This window comes from Calonectris borealis, chromosome 4, assembly GCF_964195595.1.
Source record: "Calonectris borealis chromosome 4, bCalBor7.hap1.2, whole genome shotgun sequence".
NCBI lineage: Eukaryota > Metazoa > Chordata > Aves > Procellariiformes > Procellariidae > Calonectris > Calonectris borealis.
This window is the reverse complement of record NC_134315.1, coordinates 82,663,125-82,678,244: the sequence shown is the minus strand read 5'-3', so window position 1 is coordinate 82,678,244 and position 15,120 is coordinate 82,663,125. Positions and strand designations below refer to the sequence as shown.

General features: G+C 41.7%; 1 protein-coding gene across 22 annotated transcripts in view; it reads left to right on the top strand.

Moving 5' to 3' along the window:
- Nucleotides 1-15,120, top strand: part of WRN (WRN RecQ like helicase) — a 47,566-nt gene that overhangs the window by 6,348 nt on the left and 26,098 nt on the right. For 16 of the 22 annotated variants that reach the window (XR_012673649.1, XM_075150334.1, XM_075150332.1 and 13 more), the window contains 10 exons: nt 1,940-2,088; nt 4,350-4,499; nt 6,811-6,883; nt 7,847-7,958; nt 8,559-8,973; nt 9,657-9,740; nt 10,957-11,095; nt 12,335-12,410; nt 13,449-13,516; nt 13,864-13,972. Coding sequence is in view for 21 of the 22 variants with exons in the window: in XM_075150334.1 (XP_075006435.1) it covers nt 1,940-2,088; nt 4,350-4,499; nt 6,811-6,883; nt 7,847-7,958; nt 8,559-8,973; nt 9,657-9,740; nt 10,957-11,095; nt 12,335-12,410; nt 13,449-13,516; nt 13,864-13,972 (1,375 nt within the window). In the remaining variant the exon portion in view is untranslated. The other 6 variants (XM_075150338.1, XM_075150344.1, XM_075150342.1 and 3 more) reach the window with 6 other exon arrangements.

Genomic DNA, 15,120 nt, shown 5'->3' with positions numbered 1-15,120 from the left:
GTCATGGAATCAGAATGCGCTTTTGATTCTAAAAGTGAAGGTGTTTGTGTCTCGACGCTGAGTACCGTTGCCTGTGGGCTACAGTGTGTTACAGCAGGAGATGGTGTTTCCTCCTGAATCATTTTCTAAAATTTCTGTTCTTGCCAATGGGAGATGCTCTTTGAACTGAGTGAGGTGTCAGCCTGTTTGCAGGAGCCCCAACCATTGCCGCTTATTACGCAGAATACATTTGATGTACAGAAACGTAGATGCTGGCAGAATTAACCAGTTGGATAAGACTTTTCTTTTTTTCTTTGCAAAAAAATAATGCTTCCTACTGCAGGCGGAAGAGAGTGGAGAGTTCTTGGACTGTGTATAAAGGACAAAAATTACATATATTTATCGGGAAGATGATTGATAATTTTCCGTTTCTTAATTTTTTTTTCCTTACAGACTGCTAAGAAAATGTGGCCTGCTTCTCAGATTGTAGCTTCTGTATAGTCTTGAACTTAGATCTTTTTAGTTCATACAGTCACTTTTCTAGAAATGAGGTGGTGGAAATGGAGCACAAGTCCTCTACTGGCAAGTTCCTGTCCTTGAAGGTTTTCATTATGATATCCTTAAGTGAAAATCGCTTGTTCAGTAAGTCAGCTGCGTATGTTGCAGGCTTGAGTTCAGCTCAACTGTATTCATCTCCTCTACAGAGGATTTTTCCATATTGTGTTATGGCTGAGGTGCTTTGGCAATGTTGTACTTTGTCTGCATCTTGCAGCACCAGGTTACTACAGTTTTGTGGTTTTTTAACAGTAATTTTCTAACGCTTTGAGTTGGACCTGCAACTTGACAGGCCACAACACAGCTGATGATGGCTATAGTTGCTATAGTTGCAAAAGTGTCTGTGTAGTGTGTCAGTGGTAGCCATGGAAGTGTGGAGAGAGTTGTAAAAATAAAATCAGTGATGCAAAGTGATTGTTGAAGTATATAAATATGTATGAAATTTGAGATCAGAACCAAACCAGATACTAAGTACTACGCGTTTGTGCAATACTAGGTTTGTAGGTGCTAGAATTACACTTGAGACGAAGGGTATCCAGCTGTGGGTTCCTGAGGGTATGTATTATAATAAGATGCTCTGAATTTTAAATGGAAACAAACACTGAGGGGAGAAAAAGGCTGCTTTAGTTCAAGTGTCTGTGGCTGTTGCCTCCTGTAGAAAACCAGCTAGAAAAGCTGCATGCTTCTACTCAGTCCTGTGAGCTTGAAAATACCCCTTGATCCAGGATTGCGGTGCCATTAGTTTGGGATAAATCAAAATATAATACTTAGCATCTGTGTACATCCTTTAGTATTTCTCTTCTTAAGACAGATGTCTGGGCTTGGCGGAGGATCTGATTGGCGAATTCTGTTTTCCAAATGCTCTTGTTGGACCAGCCCAGCGTTAGCACTGAGTATGCCTCCACAGAATCTGGTTTCCTGGTGATTCCCCATGCTGATGGTTTAAAGTGTTTTCCGGGAATGTGAAACAGCAAAAACTGGGAAGGAATAATGTGGAAAACAGTAAAATAATATTGCATTTGGTTTCATGAGCATCCAATTCAGACAATCGGAGTATCTTTTCCAGTTAGAGGTTGCCTTTTTGTAATGCGATTGAACCATCAGTAAGACAAATGAATTAAGGTGGTTTAACTTTATTACTTGATTTGTTTTCAGATGCAGAATAAATTTGTGTATTTGAAATATTTCATTCCTGTTTGTCTGTAGATGATACATAACAACTAATTGATGTTTCCAGTCATTCCATAGTATAAACAGTCACATAAACAGTGCAACTTTGGGGGTTTTTCCTGTAAAAGCACAGGTTTTTGCAGATGGCCTTTCTGCTAGGATTTTGTCGTTTCCATTAGACTTTCTGGCATCTTCCAGTATTGAGTTTCTCATGTTTGGGCTTAATCTATTTTAGGTTTTCCCAAGGGACTCAAAAGACTGCTCGAAGATGAAACAATTAAAAAGGTTGGCGTAGGAATTGAGGGAGATCAATGGAAGCTGATGAGTGACTTTGAAATCAAACTGAAGAGCTTTGTGGAGCTGGCTGACGTTGCTAATGAGAAAGTAAAACTTAAAACCTTTTTGTTGTGGGAGGGAATCTTGTTATTGTGCTGTACAAAAGGAGGCTTCCTTGTCTTCATAGGGGTTCAATTCTGATAGCAAATGTATTTTGTAGAATAAAGCAGGAATGTCTTGTAACATAATTAAAAAAAGTTAAAGAAGAACTCTAAAGAAAGTCTGCAGAACTAAGTACTGTCTTTCAATGTGTTCTCAGTGAACATTTGTCCCCTTTCAGGTCTGTTCACCTTTTGCTTTTACAAAGTACGGTGCTTTAATTCAGCTGCAGATGCATTTTCTTTACTTCTAAGTGATGGAAACGGCCAGATTGTGTCAAGTCAGGGTTCTACTGGCAGTGGTGTACTTGACCCAGAAACAGCTGAACCTTGAAAATAAGATGCAAGAAAAGCTGCGGAGGCAGTGAAGGACTGATGGCTGTTTGAAGGGAGGCAGCCCTCCTGCCATGGCTTGCTTGGTGCTGGAAGGAAGCATCAAGGTCTTCCCTGAAGTCCTACATGCGGAGGTGTTTGCCACATGATCTGGAGCAGTAGAAATATTTTTGTTTCCCTGACTCTGAAGTTGATGTCGCCTCTGCTCTCACGTGGGTGCAGTTTCCAGTGCCTGATGACCCGTTGTGTAGAAGTCGTGTTGCATTTGGCGCACCCTGAATTTCAGTTTAGTTGGGTTTTTGGTTGATACCATTTGATTTAGGGAGATGTGTGCCGTCTTATTAGGGAAGAGAGCAAAAGGTTTATTACCTTCCAAATCATCCTGCCATACTTAGTTCTAGCATGTTCCTTAAAGCTTTTCTGTCTTTCTCCATATGCAAGGCTTTTTCTGACCTGTACTCCGTCTCTCCACGCACTTGTCTTTCCTTCTGTGCATTGTTTTGTTTGGTACGATCATAGCAACAATTGTATTTTCCTGGTGGAGGACAGATGAATGCCCAGAAATAATACTACTTATACCTTACTCAGTTCTGTGCTTTATGTACCCTCTGTAATTAAAGCACAGCGGGGGAAAGGGGAAAGTGATGTATCATCAGCATTTGGGGCAGGGCTCTCCGTATGAGGCACCTTGAAGTTTCAATTCCCAGTGGGTTGGACATTGTACAAATGAAACTGTTTTGCTCAAGCAATGGAAGGAGCTGTTTCTTTTCAGACGTGGAGTTTCCTCCATTAATCCTCCTCCTTTTTTTTTATCCCAGCGTCCGACTCCAGGATAATTTGTAATGAAGATGAGTAATGTGATCTCTGAGAGCAGCTTTAAAGTCTTTTGCTAGAGGGAAAACAAACCAAAAATAAACTTGAAAGTGAAGCTTGAGAGAACAAAGAAAAGGGTTATGTATAATGGCACAATGCGAGGGGGAGGGCTGAGGGAACCTAAAATGAACAGTTGGTAGGTTTTTTTTATACCAGATTTAAGGCGGTGAGCTGATAATGCTGCACTGCCTCTGTTAGGCTCGACCATTCTGCATGTTTTGCAAGTGCTCACAAGCTGGAATAGCAGAAGGCTGTGCCCCTGAGTCCTGGATCCTTGGGGTTCTGACGGAAAGTTTCCAAAACTGGCTCTTAAGACAATAGCATGTAGCAACCGTGACTGACAAGTCCGATTACAAAAGCAATTGAAAACAGCAGTGTGGTGGGGGTGACTTCTAGAGACTTCTGATGAACTGCTTCCCAGCACACTGAATAGTGGTTAATGTGGTCTATAACTGAGCTCTCCTGCCTGCGCTTGGTTTCAGACTGGCAAAAGATGACAAAACGCTTACAGGCAGACTTTAATGTTCCTGCGTTTACGTTAAATAAATTCCTGGTGTTTGATATTGGGTTTCTCCCATTATATAGGCAAATAATAGAAAAATGCTGGAGGAGAGAGGTGTTGCTGTTTAAGTCTATGGCTTTTATTTTTTCAACCCAGAGACTGCATTGTACAGATATTTCCTATTTTTGGTAGTGTGACAATACCACTTCACATTGCGTGGACTCATCTGGCCCAGCTTGACAATGTGGGTATGTCCTCCAACGACACAGTTTCAGGGCAGGGAAGTAGAGCTTTTGAATGGCCAAACTACCTTTTAAAACGATGAGAGCAGAATTAGGCCTGGAGACGAGTTACTGCTTTGAGAAACTAGTTTGTTGTGACTAACCCAGAGCTCTCTGCTTCTAACGAGGGATTAAGTATGCTTTGCCACTGCTGGGAATACATTCTGCCAGGTCCGATTGCTTTCCCCTTTAAACAAGTCCTTTGTTTTTTTCTTTCCCTAGCTGAAGTGTAAGGAGATATGGAGTCTAAATGGTCTGGTAAAACACCTTTTTGGCAAGCAGCTTTTGAAGGATGAGTCTGTCCGCTGCAGTAATTGGGAAGAGTTTCCGCTCAGTGAAGAACAAAAATTGTATGCAGCCACAGATGCCTATGTACGTACAAGAGACGACGGTTCCACCCGTATCAAGAAATTCCTTTTCTAATGCGCCGTTAGTTGCTGTTTTTAACACCTTTCTGCTACAGAACATAATGAACTTAGGAAGACTCAGGTCTGCTGTGGATATGGGATGCGTAAAGGTGGAAATGCCATCAAGTAGGTTGCTGTCCAATTCCTTATCTGTCTTAAGTTTTTAAATCCCGGTGTTCAACCAGAGCTTCAAACTATCTTGTCTGTTGAAGATGATACTGCTGTACCTGACTCGCTAACCTGTCTTGTTGCTGAGATCACTTGAAGAGGATATTATGGTGAACATTTGACGTAGAAAATTGAATGTAGATGGAAGAAAGAAACCCCATTCCACAGCAGCCTTGAGCCTCCCATGAGGTCCTTACCTCTTAATGTTTCATGGTGTTGCAAGATTTGCCTTTTTATTGAAGTCTATTCATGAAGCAGAGCTCCTGGAAGTTCTGCTGCGCTCTGAACGTGCCAGGTAACACGGGCACCAACGAGTATGCCTGAGGAGTGTCTGTCCGTTTGGACTCAAGTTGTCACCTCAGGGAAGTGAGTGTTGATGGAGCAATCGGGTGAATTTTATCACTGTCTGTATAGAGTAAGCCTAAATTCTTGCAGTGTGATTATCTCACATAGGTGTAAGGTGGCTGATGTGTATTTAAGTACAAAAATTGTTTACGGAAGTGAAGAGCGGGCAATTATTATTTGGTTCCCTTGTCTGCAGGTATTCACCGTAGCCTGTTAGCCCTCTTGGATGTGTTTTCTAGCGGTGTTTTTGGTCATCTTTCTTAAGCTGCTTATGACCCAAAATCCTGCTAAATCTAATACGTGAGATGAAATTAATAAGTAACTTGGAAGAAACACAACCTTCTCTAGTGGCTAATACAGTAGAACCACAGTATGCATTACGAGGAAGAGTAATTTAGTTCCCCTCAGGCTTTTATTTCTGTGATGAGGTTAGACAGAGGAAGGGAAGTGGGACAGTGGTCTCTGTTTTCTTTTCTGACTCAGGAAACATAACATATTTTCTGGTTTAGTTAAATGTTAAACTGTGGAGGATTTAGCACCTCTTAAGACCCAAACCAACTGTCCTAGTTTCGGCAGGGATAGGGTTAAATTTCTTCCTAGAGCTGTGTTTTGGATTTAGTACGAGGAGAATGTTGATAACACACCGATGTTTTCAGTTGTTGCTAAGTGCCCTCCTAGTCCAAGGACAGCTCCTGTGCCTACTGACTGAGCTAGGTACACGAGATGGGAGGGAACATAATCAGGACAGCCAGCCCAGCTGGCCAATGGGGTATTCCATACCATGTGACGTCATGCTCAGGACACGAACGGTAGGCGTGATCCAGGAAGTAGCGATCGCTTCTTGGTTATCGGTCAGCGTGGGTGGTGAGCAATTGCATTGTGTATCACTCATTTTGTATATTCTATCATTATTTATTATCATAATTTTCCCTTTTCTGTTCTATTAAACTGTCTTTATCTCAACCCACGAGTTTTTCTCACTCTTCCCCTTCCGATTCTCTCCCCGTCCCACTGGGGGGGTGGGGGGAGTGAGCGAGTGGCTGCGTGGTATTTGGCTGCCTGCCAGGTTAAACCACGACACCAACAAGGAAAGGAGCTCTATTTTTGGTGCCTGGTGCAGCTGCTGGGGCCAGCTTTTACCAGGCAATGCCTCTTTCTCACTACGCTCTGTTCACCTAACCTGCCTTTTTGGAGCCTCACAGGAAAATGTGAGGGAGTAACTTGATTCTTTCTCTTACTTCTTTAAGATGCTTTGGTTTACGTGTGTAGCCTAATTAGCACATTCCTGGCTTTAGGCTGCATTTTCCTGTTTTAATTTATTATTCATATCAAGGGTAATTTTAAGCACTCAGAATCTATCTTAGTAGGTTCATAGCTATTCTCTTGGAGCACTACACAAAATCTGAATGAGGTGGAGCAGATGATGAGACTGGGAGCAGAGTACTTGGAGCTCTCTATTTGCAGCTAACTTTAGAAGATAACCATGCGGGGGTCTATATAAGAGTATCCGCTACAATGTGGACACCAACTCAGGATTTAGTTTTTTGTGAAGCAAGCTGTAAAATGTAACCTGGTTGTGATGAAGAATGCGGTATGGCAGAACATTGACGCTTGTACGGCATGGGCCAACAAATCAGAATTTGATGTTCACAATGTATTTGTGCCATGGTTTATGAATTAATTGTTGTTTTTTTTTGTTTAGTTTCTAAGATATTCTTTCTCGGCAGAGTACTGAGTACTAATTTTTTTCCTTTCGTTTGCAGGCTGGCTTCATCATTTATCAAAAACTGAAAAATATGATTAATAGTGAGCGGAAATTACTTTGCGTGAGAAGAGGTAAATTATACATTGAAGCATAAGGAATTTATTCAACGTACAATTGAATATTCTATTTCTCAACAGGTTTTTTCATAGTCCCTTTGTGTCAGGATTGTCTGGCTTCCTAGTGAGTAGACGTTGCTTTCTGAGAGAGCAGAGCGTAAGGGCTCTTAGATGACCTGGGTTACCGTACTGTGTAACTAATTCCCATAGTGATGTAGGAATGCAGTCTTGGTATGTTGTTGGTTTCTGCTGTATACAGAGATGGTAGGAATTCCTGCTGTCATTTCAGTTAGTTTATGGAAACACTTCAGTGAGTGAATTTCAATTCTGTTGATGCAGGGACAAAAATCTAGTTTAAGAAGAAATAAGATCACAAAAAAAACCCCATGTTATGAACTAATGCTTTTCTTGAGACATATAAATAGGACACACATTTTTTTAGAGCAGCTTAGCATTATTTACTTAATTAGGAAAGTGATTCTAAAATCTTGGGTTTTGTTCAGTTCTGTGCTTCATAAGCCAACTTAAGCATTGCATGTAGATTAACGTTGAAAAAGGAGCAGGGGGAAGTTTGTTTACTTTTTGTACTGGCTGAATTTTACTTTTATATCAAAGACATAAGTGGCAGTGCTATCACCTTAATATGAGGTGCAATTTTTTGGCCTTGGTTTAGTCGGTATACCTGTGTTAGCGGCCTTTTTCTGGAAGCTGGAGGGTATACTGGGGAAGGTTCCCTTTGTAATGGTCCTGTCCTGTATCTTTATGCCCTGAGCATGTGTAACGGGCCACTGGAAGAGATGCAATGCTGAAGTATATGGAAGGTTGGCGTGGTTCTGTGTACTTGATACTGAAGCACCCGAAAAGGCTGTCGTAGCAGCTGTAGATACTGTAGAAATGCAGTTACCTGAATGGAACTGATTCGTGTATAGATGTTAGACCTCAGTTATTGTGAAATAACCCTGATGGCACTTCTTCTAGGTGACACGTTGTCAGAGGGTGTGAAGGAGCGCTTGACTTCACTAGCTGAAGAGATAACGGACCTGGCTTCTCGCATCCCTGACTCTTCTGGACAAGTTGAAAATATGCAGAGGTTAGATTTTTGCCAGCCTGTCTCTACTTAACCTGCGAGATCAGTGTTTTCTTCCTGATCCCTGAGGTCCCAGGCAACAAAATACACGTGTGTTAACAGCCGTTTCTGTAATCTGTGCGTCCTTTTCCAATAAAAGAAAGCACAGAACACTCGATGGGAAAATATTGTCTTTAGACGTAGGAACATAGATTTTTCATTGGTATAACTGCAGTGGGTTTGCCACTGAGCTTTGCTGAATCTGTTCTTCTTGTTGAAATGCACAGCAAGACCTTCTTTAATAAATACTCAGGACTCACGCATGACTAACTACTAGAAGTCTGGAGACTCGATACAAGTGTGGGGGCAATACCACAAACAGTGTTTTTGGAAAGTCTTTATAGGTTTTCTTCAGTGTAAAGAAATTGAATTTTCTTCTCACAAAGTGGAATGCCAAATGCATATGAGTGATGAGCCTTTATGTGTGCCTTTATCTATGCAGTTTTGGAGTAACTCTATCTGGAGAAACAGACTACTGAGGAATCCTCAGTTCTGCTTGTGGCTGAGATGTACGTAGTAACTGCCTTTATCATTTTGGTGTAACTTTCTTGTTTTACCTTTTAGGGCTGCAGAAATACTAACTGACATATCAGAGAATGTAAATGCCTTAAAAAGCACGCTGTTTGGTTCAGGCTCCTCGTCTGTACCGGAGAGGAGCTGTGGCGCATCTCCAACGAACTTTGAAGCAGAGTCAGCCAACATTGAAGCACAAAAGGTTGAAATGCCTGAAATGGCTAATCAACTTGAAGGTGACTTCAACGTCTGCTCTGATGCTACACTAGCTGGCCTCTGGGAGGGAGATGGTGATAAAGAAGAGGCAGGGGGAGGTAACACTGGTGTGGAAGACAGGGCTGCAGCGGTCAGCCCTAAGGACGAAGCAGACAGAGATGACTTCATGTCATTAGACATAACGGAGCAAGAACTTCAGATCCTGGAACTTCAGGCTGTAAAAGGATTGGTCAAGGAAGCTGCGCCTGAGGTAATGAGAAAAGCCCTCGTTAATCTTGGATGCTTGGCGGAGGAAATAATCTCATCCTTTATTTCCCCCAAGATTTTAAAAAGTTCTATTCCTGATATTCCTGAGAGAATGTTAAGGTGGGCTGGAAGAAGGGCTCGGAGTCTGGAAAATATTTGTGGAGGTAGTGAAGCACTGAGCTGCTCTTGAGTGTTGTGATTGGAAGGATTAGTACTGAATACAGAATCTCTAGATAGTCTGATTAGTTTTCCTCTTTCAGTTGCTAATACGCTGTCAAAGAGTTTCTTGCAGTATGGTGATAAATTCTGCTCTCGCGCGTCTCCAACTTGGTCATAAAAAAAAAGCAGATGTTTTTCTAAAGGATCTCTAAATAGCAGTCCTTCTTGTGACTGCTGAATGGGGAGTGATGTCTCTTAAATAAGATTATTATTTCCTTATGTTCCAAGTTTCGCACATCTGGTGATACTACCGGTTTTGTCTCTTACTACAGAGCCTTGTTATGTTCTAATATTTCTTTCAGATATTTTTTTAATGGGCAGGCTTCAGAGCTGAATGTTGAGCTTAGTTATTATTGGTAACAAGTGAAAGCGTAAAGAGAAATGGTTTATAGTACGTACAGAAGATTGAAAGGTTGTGGGTAAAATAGAAATAACTGCTGGTAAGAAGAAAATAATTTTTTTTCTTAGGAAGCGTGCTCCACAGACAACGAACAAAATACTTCCAATTGTGTCATTGAAAGTGATGAAGAACTGGAAATGGAGATGATTAAAGTGAGTGCCTCAGGGTTTTGTTTTTCTTCTTTTGTAATGATGATGCTCTTGGGTCACAGTGGAGTGTAGTTGAGGGGAGGTAATATGAAGCAAAAGGGTGTTGCTTAAAAAGGTGGACAGAAGAATGTGTGGATTCCTAAAGAATTCAATTTACTAGTGTTAGACTTCAATATCGCATCCTACCGCATCTTTATTATATCAGCTTGGACTTGATCCACCCACTTACTGCCTTTGTGTAGATAATAATTCATAAACGGATCTGCTCCAGTGTCATGCATTCAAACCCTTGTCCAAGGGGCTGAGCCGACAGGGCGGTTTGTGCGCTGCAGGTGCTGCTAACCTGGGCTGTAGGTCAAACTGCTTTGTAGCCATGTTTTGCAGGCCTCTTAAAAAAGGTTTTTAGTGGCATAACTTTTCTTTCCTGGAAAGAAGATTTAGATGTTGAGTTTTATTTTTCTTTACCCTGGCTTTTTTCTTGATCCCCCAGACAGTGCTGTATGTATTTCGAGTCAAATGACTGAACATTTCCACCAGAGCAGTCACAAGTATTCATGACAAGTGTTCGTGTGCTGGTACACGTGTGAAGGTTAACTGTGTTTACAGCTAAGTAGGAAGCAAGACTCAAAGTTCTGGGGGGGGAAAAAGTTGAATTTTCTTCTAGGGAAGGACCGGGTCTCTTCTGGATGGTTCTCAGTGCTGCGTGTCAATCTTCAATAAAAGCAATTTTGGTTAAAAAAGCTAACTTGAGTAGAAGGGGTTTAGTTAGTGTTCCTCCGAGTACCATGTTTTGGAAACAATGAGCGTAACACGACATTGGAATCCCATCCTTTGTTTCTGTTTTTTGTGATTAGCCTCTTAAGTCACTTAACAGTGAAAGTTGTGTCTTCATCTAGTTTAAAGTCAAAAAAAAAAAAACAAACACGAACCAACCGTTGGTTTTATAAAATAACAGATTTCAATGCCTTCAAAACTTCAATGACCTTTTTGCAAAGAAAAAACGAAAGCTGTTGTAATGGTACCCAGGAAATGACTCTTGGAATTTGAATGCTACTGATAAAGTAGTTTGACCACAGTGCTCTTCTTTGTGCTGTGTGCCAATATATCTAAGTTATGCTGTAAGTAGATTAAAACTATGTGTCCCTGTATCATATTATCTCAGATATGCATTGTTTCTCCCCTTTAATGCTCAGAAGTAACTTTTTCCCTGATTTCTCAGTCTTTACAAAATGTAGACGATTCCAAAGGAGTTTTAACTGAAAGAGAGTCCAATAAAGCCAGGAAAACTCCTGACGCAGAATTGAACATTGATGGTGATGAAGATGAAGGCATTGAGGAAGAAGAGGAGGAATGTTTGGGTATGTTTTACATTATCGTGCACGATAAAATAAAAACAACTCCTCTATCTATGGAAGCAGATGTGGAAGCACAGGGACATTTTGTGCTTGGTTTCTTTAAGCAGAAAGTGAAAGCTCACCTGGGTTTTGAAAGGAGTACTTGTCGGTGCGTCAAGATGAAAATTTAAAGGTGGCCTTGGCAGAACATAGTTGACTCCTGCCGTGATCGGTAGACGTGATGTATGCTTAATGGGAGTAAAACTGATTTGGGGATGTGGAGGTCATGCAGACTTGAGGGGACCTATTCAGAACACAGCAGAGAGGAAGATAGTACCTCTGCTACATGCTTTTGTTCTGTTGTCCCACTACTGCTGCTTTGTGGCAGAATTCTTAGGAATTTCTGGCTTGGGGGTGATCTTGACCTAATGCTTTGGAGCTGGCCCTGTGGAGACAAATCAAATGGGGGGAAAAAAGGCTGAAATGTGAGGTGGAAAACACCTTGGCTTGTTCGGAGTGTCCCTGTGTGAAAGCTTCCTTCCCTGGTTGTGTAAGTGAGATTGTAGACCTTCTCACTGGAAGCGGCAGCATCAGGCTGGAGAAGAGCCGCTTGATTCTTCCAAGCAGAATGTGGGCTGCTAGACGGGGACGGATGAGTGAGTTGTTTCTTTGTTCAGTTCATCTCACTAAACAATAGCTAGACAGGCTGTTACAGGGAACGTGTGCTTGCCCAACAGACAAAAACCAGGTGGTAATGTTATGCTTTCTACTGCTGAATGTTAATGATAAATTTCAACTGAGATGTTGAATATGTTTCTTCAGTGTTCACAGCAAGATCAGGATCCCCTCGTATGTCATTCTCGGACCGTGACTTTGTTAGCAACTTGCAGTGTCGGGTATTGATTAGTGTAACTTCAGTAGGGTCTTTAAAGGCACGCACAATAAAACATCTCTAGTACCTCGCCTGAACGTGTTGCAAATAACGCAGCTATGCATTACAATACCTATTGCTTGATTATCTCATTAATTAAGCCACGTGTTCTCCTACTCATGCAGGGTTTCTGAGGAGCCTATGTGCTTTTTTTAATCCTTTATTCTAGCCTGTAAATATCTTCGGAGTTTGATGTCACTCTTTTTAACTGGAGTTGCTCAAATCCTAGGCCCTGGGCATCACTAACCAGGAGCAGACTGTTTGTCAAGACAGTGCTTCGTCTTTTTAAGTGTAATCACAGATGAGGTTTTTTATCTTCTCTCACACTAAAGATCCATCGCTGCCAGTACCTAGCGAAAGCCACATCACATGTCTGAAGACTTATTTTGGGCATTCTTCGTTTAAACCGTAAGTATATGTTCTGTTAAAATGTACACTCTAGAGGAATTTTCTTTCCTTTCTTTCAACTCGGATGACTCTTCTTATTACTACTTGTTTTAAAAACCACTAACAAACTAGGACCTGTCTAAAATGCCTAGGAAAAGAAAAGCAACCTTTGCCACAACAAGATGTCAGAATAAATCTTAGGGAGCGTTAAGTACAATACTGTACTCTCGCAGTAGAGGGTGAGTTGATTGCTCTTCTGATGGCGTATTTCCTGTGATGGAGGCATTGTTCTATCAGCTCTAGTTCAGGTGTGTTAAACAGTGAGCAAGAAACTGCACCGATGTTATTCTCTGTATGATTAACTTCTTTAGTGGGGTTATCCTTGGTTATGTGGCTCTAATGAAGGAGGGACAGGCTTTGGTCTGTTTATCTGGTGTGGAGTCATCTCAATGCAGTATTTGCTTACGTACTCGAGCGCTGCTGTGACGGTTCTTACGTTGAATGGGAATGGGATGAAATCTTCCTGGATGACTGGTGGTGGAACGCTTTCTGTGCAAGACGCAGCCTAAGAGCAACGCTTTGTGGGGGAAGCTGTGTTACTCAATTAAAACCTTTGGTTAACTTTTGGAAGCGGGGGCAGGGGGATTTTTTTAATTGACCGCAGTTATGTACACTTGCGAGACCACAGAAGGATGAAAAATGTTTGGCAAAATCGAGGTCTCCTGTTTAGTATCTCATGTGTTGAAGACAACTCTAGTTTTCACAGTGTTTGCAGATCAGTTATTAACATATGGGGGACACAGGTGGTTTTGTGATCTTCTGTGAATGACTGCATCACATGTTGCTTGCCTTAGTCCTGTTAGAGGTGCCCACTGTAACACTGGTGGGACTACCTGCAGTAGTTGGAGTGTTTGAGTGGTTGCAGGGTGCAAAGACAACACTCGAAGGCAGCTGGAAGGGTTTCTTTAAGGTGAAATTCAACTGAATATGCAGTTTCACAAAATTTACATGTTATGTGTCGTGACAAAAAAGAAATATTCCCCTTTGTTTAAATTAAAGGGTCCAGTGGAAAGTGATTAATTCCCTTTTAGAAGACAGAAGAGATAATCTTGTTGTCATGGCAACGGGTAAGTTACCTTTACATCCTAAGAAGCAGCAAAAAATCTTTTCCGTTTTGGGGAGAGTAGGACTCAAACTTGGAGATTGGCTTATGTGAGCAGGGTGCCCCGACTGAGATAGTGTAAGTCTGAGCCAGCTATGCTGGCTACTTATTTTTCTGGCCTAGCCTTTGTCGCCGCCCTTGGCGTAGAGAGGGGTATCGAATGGTATCTACCTTCCATCTTTGTTCCTCTATTAGCAGAGCAAATATCACTTTTTTTTTAGGGCTCAACAAGGTGTTAGAATTGTCTTCTGTAGCTGTATGTTATAGCTGTATAGAAAGCGTGATGTTTCACTTCTGCCTTGTTTCTTTAAGGCTATGGAAAAAGCTTGTGCTACCAGTTTCCTCCTGTTTACACTGGACATACAGGAATTGTCATCTGTCCCCTTATCTCCTTGATGGAGGACCAGGTGCTGCAGCTACAGTAAGTAACGCAGTAGTAACAAGCTGCTGCTGTATTGCCTGTGGAAACCCACGGATTCTTCTTGTGGCAGTTCTTGGTGTTAAAGGTTGCAGCTTTGTACAGCAAGCTGTTTGTGTGTCAGCTGTAAAGCATACATTTCTCAAGGAACACATGCAAACTGTGTAAATAGTCTAAGTCCACTGGATTTGCCAGTTAAGTGAACTGTAGGCTGAATTTGCAAAGGATCTACGCTGGTAGGTGGTTCCTGAAGGTGGATCCTTTTCAAGTATTTCTGGATTCACAGGCCCTTTTTGTGCAGACTGAACTGATGGAGGAGCTTCACAGGCTGTTTCAGCCTGTGAGAGTTAAGTCAAAATTTGGTAGGGCTTCCTTTGGGCTTGAGAAGTAACATCTGAACAACATACAGCTCGAAGCTGTAGGCCATTCAGATCAAAGTTATGGCACAGACTTTTAAGACGGACAGTGTAGTAAGTCTCCTAACACCTAGCCCCTTCAGTTCTTGAAAGGTCTGATGGGGGAACTAGTGGGTGACACTGAATCGCTTTTACAGGAGCAGTTATAGGTGTTGTCAAGATAAATCTCTTTGATTTTAATACCTGATAATGCTTTCTCTGTGTGTACTTGCTTTCTGGTATAATAGCTATTCACTTCTGACGCTTTTTCATGTAAGCTGTGGGAATCGTGCTGAGTTGTCTAGTTCATTCCTGCCTTGTCCAACTTGGAAAGAACAGGTCTTTTGTGAAAGACGGGATATGAAGATTTTTTGAAGTAAGGAATGTCAATTACGTGTGGTATTTTCTGCTGCACGTCGTGACTGTGTGCAGATGAAAGGCTGGACAGCCTAAGCTGTCCCTATAGCCAGCTTCTAGACTGAGTATTAGTCAGCAGGGTGTCTATATGTATTCACCACCTTCTTTGGCTTTTATACTGTTTTCCTCAATGGAAAGGGTTTATTCACTACCTTCTCGGTGGGTCATTCATTTTGAAGGCTGAGGAGACGGAATTTCTACAACCTAATGCAATTCAGTAATTTGTCTGTCAGTCTGGGTGCAGTTCTGCCAAGGACTGAAGCACAGAGGAATGAGGGGGGAGAAGCTATTGAAACCAAGGGCTGTAATCGAGTGCAGTAAATCACCGAGTTAAGAGGA